General features: G+C 35.2%; 1 protein-coding gene across 2 annotated transcripts; it reads left to right on the forward strand.

Annotated features, from left to right (window-relative positions):
• Nucleotides 1–442: 442 nt before the first annotated feature.
• LOC141667970 (SWI/SNF complex subunit SWI3D) lies at nt 443–6,524 on the forward strand. 2 transcript variants are annotated; one of them, XM_074474626.1, is made up of 7 exons: nt 443–981; nt 2,290–2,816; nt 3,267–3,842; nt 4,304–4,470; nt 4,568–5,070; nt 5,355–5,545; nt 5,637–6,524. In XM_074474626.1, exons 1-7 carry the CDS (start codon nt 531–533, stop codon nt 5,976–5,978), a joined length of 2,757 nt encoding a protein of 918 aa, XP_074330727.1. In that variant the 5' UTR covers nt 443–530; the 3' UTR covers nt 5,979–6,524. The 2 variants fall into 2 exon arrangements, with proteins under 2 accessions (XP_074330727.1, XP_074330735.1); XM_074474634.1 differs by having other exon boundaries at nt 851–981; nt 2,282–2,816.
• The last annotated feature ends 1,014 nt before the right edge of the window (nt 6,525–7,538 follow it).

A 7,538-nucleotide genomic window follows, 5' to 3' on the forward strand; every position in this document is an offset into this window, starting at 1 on the left:
GCATCTACTTGATTTCAGTTGTCAAAAAATCGTATTTTTGTAAAAAATATATTGTAAAATAGTATTTTTGCAAATTAAAAAACATTTTTATAAATTATTTTAAAAATTGACAGTATTTTTGCAAAAATAATTTTTAGCCTTGGGTATTTTTCAAAAATGCCCTTTAAAATGAGATTTTGAAGGAGTTATCAACTCCTTATTCATGTTATAATTATATTATTGTATTTTAAAAAAAACATATTCTTATTCATGATATAACTATATTATCGTATTTTTAAAAAACATACTTTAAACAAAATATGTCTAAAAAAAGCCCTAATAATTACATACATTATTACAATTTTTTTTATACACATTATTACATTATATTATATATAATATTTTTTGTTTTTTTTTTCGAATATAAACGGACAAGATGTATATTGTAGAGTACATAACCTACACCGCCAACACGGACAACAATAACCACACTCAATTACACAAAGCTCTCTTAATTTACCAACCACCCAAACAAGCCCTAACCAAAAACAATGGAAGACAAGCACAAAACCGCCGAAACCCTAGCTCCCGCCGTCGAAACTCCGACGAAAGTCTCCGATCCTCCACCGGACCAAACACCTCCGTCGCGCCGTCGTGGAGGCGCTCAAAAACGCAAACTTTCTAGCTTAAGCAACCTTTCCGGCCACCAAACGTCATCGTCGAAGCGTCAAGCTCGAGAGAAGCCGCCGGTGGTGCCGTTTCATCAGATCCACAACGGTCCGTTGACGCGCGCGCGGCTTCAACCATTTTTTGAAGCTCCGGAGGTGAAGAGTGAGGCGGATGTTGCGAATGCGAGGAGTTTGGAGTCGAGAGCGAAGAAAGTTGAGGAGGAATTGGTTGCGGCGAGAGAGGATTACGAGGCGTTGGAGGCGAAGATCCAAGCGGAGTGTAAGAAGATTATGTCGAGAAATGCTGGTGATCATGTAGTGCCTGTGCATTGCGGTGAGCTGGAATGTTGTTTTTTGTTTATGCTGTGAATATTAATTAATTTTGGGAAATGTGGTTTTACGGTAGTTTATTTGGTGATTTTTTTACGAATTTTGGGGATTTAATGAATTATTATAGTTTTGAATAAGTCGAAGAACTTTATTTGATGAATATAATTAGTTTTTGTTTGAATTGTTTTAGTTGTGGATAATCGATGTAGTTTAATTTATAGAGTTGGATTACTTCGATGAAATGTAGTTTTTTGATGAATTTACTGGATTTGGTGAAGTGTTTTAGTTGCAAATTTGGTAAAGTACTTTACTTGATGTATGTAAGTATCTTTTTGTTATGAATTGTTTTAGTTGGAAATTGATGGGATGCTGTGTTGTGTTATTGATTGGTTTCGTTAGTTGATTTGTTGACTGTAATTCGTTATTGGCAAAGGACTTACTTTTAGGTTTTGATTTCTTATGGAAATGTTAAATTGATTATTTTGGATGAAGTGGAGATGTAAAGGTGGCATCTTTTTAATGTAAATGATCATTTTATGCGGTTAGTGGAGGTAAAAGTTAATTGAAATAAAATATGATTTTATTGAGTTTTCAGTTGCAATTTAATTGCATGTTGATGTTGATGTTGATTGTGTTGTTTTGTTGACTGTACTTGCAAAATTGGTGAAGGATTTGCTTCTATTTCTAGAATTCCTATGGCGCTGTATGGTTAATTTATGGATCCAAGTTGTAATTGCTGCAATTTTTGAAACAAATATTTGTTTTTATGTAGGTAGTAGAGATTCAAAGTAAAGTGGATTGTGTTTGACTTTTTATTGAAGTTATGTAGAGCATGTCTATGTGTATTTGTGTGCTTTTTAAGGACTGGGAGATCTTAGATGCGGAATTTTCTTGTAAAAATATTTTAACCGACAGATAAGCATGTCCAGTCAATAAAAAGAATTCAAAATAATATACAAAAAAAGCAATTTGTACTAAAAACAAAATAAAAATATCTAGTGTACCTCACATGGACACAAGGGTCTGGGAAGTGTCAAGGGTGAGATATACCTGTACCTTTCTCTGTGAAAAACTCCAAATTTGTAGAAAGTCTTGAAATGTTTTTGAAGATGTTGAGAATTATGGAAATTTAGCATTTTATGCTTACTGCATATTCAAAATCTGCGATGGACTTTTTTTATTTAGTTTTTCTCATAAGTTGCATGTCAAATTATTATGAATATAAGCGTATAAGGTTGAATTTGGCCAGCCAAAATTGAGTTGTTGCAATTTATAAAGTAATATTTCTTTCTAATTCTGTAAAGGTATGCAGGTTGGTTTTCTTGGACAAAAATACACACATTGGAGGAGCGATCATTGCCTTCGTTCTTTAGTGGGAAATTCGAGAATCGGACTCCTGAATTATACATGGAGATTCGTAACTTGATCATGAATAAATTTCATGCAAATCCTAATACAAGAATTGAATTAAAAGATCTATGTGAGATCTCACTTGGGGATTTAAATGCAAAGCAAGAGATTATCGAATTTCTTGATTATTGGGGTCTAATTAATTACCATCCATTTCCAGAGACCGAGTCTTCTATTTTGAATATTGATGCCGATGAAGCAGAAAAAACAGATTCTTTGCTTCAAAAACTGTACCATTTTGACAAGGAAGAATCAAGTGCACAAGCAATTCTCAAAAGTAACGTGACAACACCAACTCTTGCATCTCGCTTGTTTCCTGAGTCTTCTCTTGCTGAAGAGTTGATGACAGCTGAAGGTCCATCTGTTGAATATCATTGCAACTCTTGCTCAGCTGATTGCTCTCGCAAGCGGTATCATTGCCAGAAGCAGGTCTGTTGTTTCCTAAGAGCTAGTTTTATAAATAACACGTTCTTTATTTTTTAAGTACATAATTAATTCTTATATAAGGATGTGCATGTGTATGTATGTAGATATGAATATCTTCTCTCTTCACATTGTATTGTCTTGTTCATGTGTTTTAGAATTCTTGCTTTATGTACATACCCTTTGAGTGGTGTGGTAAGTTGGTAAATTCTTTAAAATTGGAGGTTTCATCTTGAAATGAGTTGCAGTGCCTATTTTTTTCATTTGACATGTATCTTAGAAGGTTAATGATTTAGGTCATACACTGCTAACCCTTATATTGTAAAAGCGGTAATATGTGTTTTAGAAGGCATAACTTCTTTTGCATGATACTGAATAAATGTTTTTACTGTTATTAACCTTCCCTAGTAATTAGTATAATATGTTTGGTATGCTGATTGTATTTCTGCTAGGCAGGCCGACTATGACTTATGCACTGACTGCTTCACCAGTGGCAAGTTTGACTCTGATATGTCCCCTTCTGATTTCATCTTAATGGAGCCTGCTGACGCTGCTGGTGCCAGCAGTGGGAAATGGACTGATCAAGAGACACTTCTTCTTCTTGAAGCACTAGAACTTTACAAAGAAAACTGGAATGAAATTGCTGAGCATGTCGCTACTAAAACCAAAGCTCAGTGTATCCTGCACTTTGTTCAGATGCCGATTGAGGACCCTTTTATGGATTGTGATGATCAGCCTGATGTGAGCCTCAGAGATGAGGTAGGCCCAATTTCAGGCACTGAAGATGCTCATGATTCTAAAGATGTGAATGGAGGTGCAGAACACGAAGATAAAGACATCAGCAGTCCTCCCTTGTCCACTTCCATAGAAAATTCAAATCCTGCAGGCATCAGTGAAGCACAAGTGATTCAGGAACAAGGCGAAAACTGCATCTTGAAGGCACTTAGAGAAGCATTTGAAGTTGTCGGCTCTCCTCATTCGCCTGAAGATAAATTTTCTTTTTCTGAAGCTGGGAATCCTGTTATGGCTTTGGTAAGTTGGTTGTTTTTTGAGATCAAATGGTAAATAAAACAGTTTTTTTCTTTGGTAAAGGCTAAAGAGACACCCAGTAATAGGAGTTATGTTCTGAGATCCCTAAGATTTCTTTGGAAACAGGAAATTCATTTCAAATGATGGATTGCAAACCACATAAACTAATTTTCTTCAGATTCCCCAACTTGAGCTTATATTTGAATGTCATGGAATTTAACCAATTCCAAATTTGATTTCTTTTGACAATCCAAAGATGTAGTTTGAAACCAAGTTATTGTTTGAAATTCTAGTATCCAAACAGGCCTCAAGAGAAATTAAGCTAGGAAAGTCTTAGAAACATTAAGGAGTCATGGTTCCATCTGTAATATTTTGTTTATTTTTATAGCCATCTTTAGAAATCCCTTTTTTGTATTTTGGTTGTTAATGCTTTAGATTATTAGATGTTTTTCTATTCTTTTCAGGCAGCATTCCTCGTAAGATTAGTGGAACCTGATGTTGTTACTGCTTCAACTCGTACTTCTCTTAAAGCAATATCTGGCAATGTCTCTGGTACGCAACTGGCTTCAAGGCACTGCTTTCTGTTGGAAGATCCGATGGTTGAGGAGAAAAAAACTGCAGACTCAACAAGGTATATATAGCATTTCAATATCTTATTAATTGGCTTAAAAATAACTATCTACAATCTACATTGATTTAACTCAGTATTGCACTCTGCATGCTGTCAGTCAAGGGGTTGGACATGAAGGTCAAAATAATGTCATTCAGGAGAGCAAGAAGGATGATGAGAACTTAAATTCAGTCTCTGATAAAATTGATTTATCAAGTGAACATGATATAGAAAACAGGGAGACTTCTGTAAGAGAAGTAAAAGAACAATTAGTTTCTCCAAATGGTGAATGCTTAGACAATTCTCAAGCTTCAAAAGGGCCAGATTTGGTTCATGAAAAGGTTGAACCTGGCCCTGTAACCAAGTCAGATATTGAGAAATTACCCAAGGAACTAGAAGCTAACGTTGAGCCTCCTCCAACTTCTCCAGAAAAGGCCGAAGATGCTAGATTTCAGGGAGCAGCTTCTCAATCATTAGATGCTCAAAAAGAAGACGAGATGTTATACTCCAATTCCATAGAGGCTCTAAAGAATGAGAAGTTATCTTCTTCCATTTCAGAACAGAAAGATCAGGGACATGTAGTAACTTCAGTCTCTATCGTTCAAAATGCAGACAATAAAGGTTTTCTTTTTTCCTTGTCATGAAATCTACAATAATTTTAAAAATTCGTACTTGAGGCTATTCAAGTCGTAGAAGTTGACTAAGCATTTTTCACTAAAACAACTTAATGACCCAAGTCACATGGATCAGCAGCAACAAAAAGAAATAACTTCAAATTTATACCAAAAACATGGCGGGTAGATTGATGCATGTAGGATTTAGCCTATAAGATTCTCATACTTTATTATATCTGTTAGACTTCTTTGATTAAGCTAATTTGCTTGTCTTTGGTTTGTTTCACGCAGATGTAAGAGAAGCGGAAGACAGCAAAAATGAGAACAAAGATTCTGCTGATACCAAAGATGATCTCTGCATTGAGAAGATAAAACATGCTGCTGTTACTGCAGTCTCATCCGCAGCTGTGAAGGCGAAATTACTTGCTGACCAGGAGGAAGACCAAATCAGGCTGCTTGCTACGTTATTGGTTGAGAAGCAGGTTAATACTTGATCATTACAGTTTAGTTAGTTGTGCTAAGGTTATTTGCGGAAGTTACTTATATCGGGAAATTGTTTTTTGGCAAATGCAGTTGCATAAGTTAGAAACGAAGTTGGCTTTTTTTACGGAGATGGACAGTTTGGTGATGAGGGTTAGGGAACTACTGGAAAGGTCAAAGCAGAGACTTTACCAGGAGCGTGCACAGATAATTGCTGTTCGTCTTGGTGTATCTAATTCATCTTCTAGGCCTATGTCTCAGTCGTTACCTGTCAATAGGGCTGCAATGCATTTTGCGAACTCAGCACTAAGACCTCCGGGGAGCATGACCTTTCAACGGCCACCAATTGCAAGACCTGTGATGCCATCCAATCCTATGGCAGGAAATTCAATTCAATCCAATCAGGGCAACCATTCTTCAGCCGGAATGAATTAATCTTGCCTATAAAACATGTGGATGCCATCTAGTGTTAGCTTGTGAGTGAACTATCAATGTCTATCAGGATGAGTGATACATAATTATTTTTGTTATCATCACCATTCTAGTTTGAAATATGGTTCTACTCATTGACATATTCTAGACCTGCCAAGATACTTATACCAGTGTACTTCACCGAGAGCGAGTCAGAATTCCTGTATCAAGTTGGATTGTATAAGATTTAGTAGGGAAGGGAATAGTTACTGATGCGGTGCTGTGCTAGCCCGTTACATTGACATAATGTCCTCTACTGAGTTCTCTACCCTAATTTCATCTATGAGCGGAAGAAACTAGAAGTCTTTAAGTCTTTGTAATATCCTGAAAAGCACCTTGAGCTTCCTACTAACTTCAATATCCTAAAATGTAGGTCCGATGTATTTAATATTTTAGATTCTGTTTTGGTGTATTGTACTAGTAGTATTTTAAGGCTGAAGCCTGATCACATCTTTGATTGTCCTAGAATATGTGCTTCGAAGCCCAATCGATATGCCTTTGAATTGCATACTTCTTTTTTGATAATCTAACACGTTAGCATCTGCACCAAACTGCACTACGAAACATGTTACAAGTTTGGAAATTTGAAGAAGCCTTAGGTTTAGTTCCAAATTTGTTTTCTACAAAGTTTTGAGTGAATGCTATTATTAAGTTAGTTTGTCGCTAAACTCGTGCTGCTTTTGGTAAGTTTAAATCAAACATTACGATTACAACTCGTTAAACAACAATTGTTTATCGTCTTGCTACTTTTGACTTATCCGTAGGAAAAAAACTTATGGCCGGTTTACTGTCATGCAAAGATGCATATAATTTATCTGCTGATGTAGTGAACTATACAAAAAATTATACCATATAATTTATTTGCTGATGGAGTCAACTATAACCTTAATATAGGTCCGGTTTACTATCATGCAATATAATTTATTTGTTGATGTGTCAATTATGACCTTAACATAGGTCCAAAAATAAATGAAAAAAAATTTATGTGTGTGCCAAGATTCGAACGCATGTTTCCTATATTGTGAAGTAATTATATAGTGTTTTTTATTTTCTCTCCAAAACCAGGGAGTACCGTATCAAGTGTATATTCGGTGTAATGTGCGTATCACTGTTTCAAAAAAAATGACCGGGTACAAATCCTATTTTATATAAATCGATTTCACAATTGCTGTATACGGGGATATAGTTATCATAATTGTATATTGATATATGTGTGTATTCCTATTTCCTATCACTGTTTCAAAGAAAATGAACGAATACAAGTCTTATTTTATATAGGACGATCTCACAACTGTCGTACACATGAATGGAGTTATCATACACGTGTATTGATAAATACGATGATATTAATGGCCGTTTGAGCTATCTTTAAAAAAAGGGATTTTAAAAAACAACCTTCAATTTTTTTTAAAAAAAATATGGTGTAACCTTATATACAACATGAAATATAATAACTGCAGTCTCATATGCAAGTTATTCACTGCAATCTCATATACAACATTTAACGTATTTTCTAATTAAATT

The sequence above is a fragment of the Apium graveolens genome, chromosome 1 (genome assembly GCF_009905375.1).
Source record: "Apium graveolens cultivar Ventura chromosome 1, ASM990537v1, whole genome shotgun sequence".
Lineage (NCBI taxonomy): Eukaryota > Viridiplantae > Streptophyta > Magnoliopsida > Apiales > Apiaceae > Apium > Apium graveolens.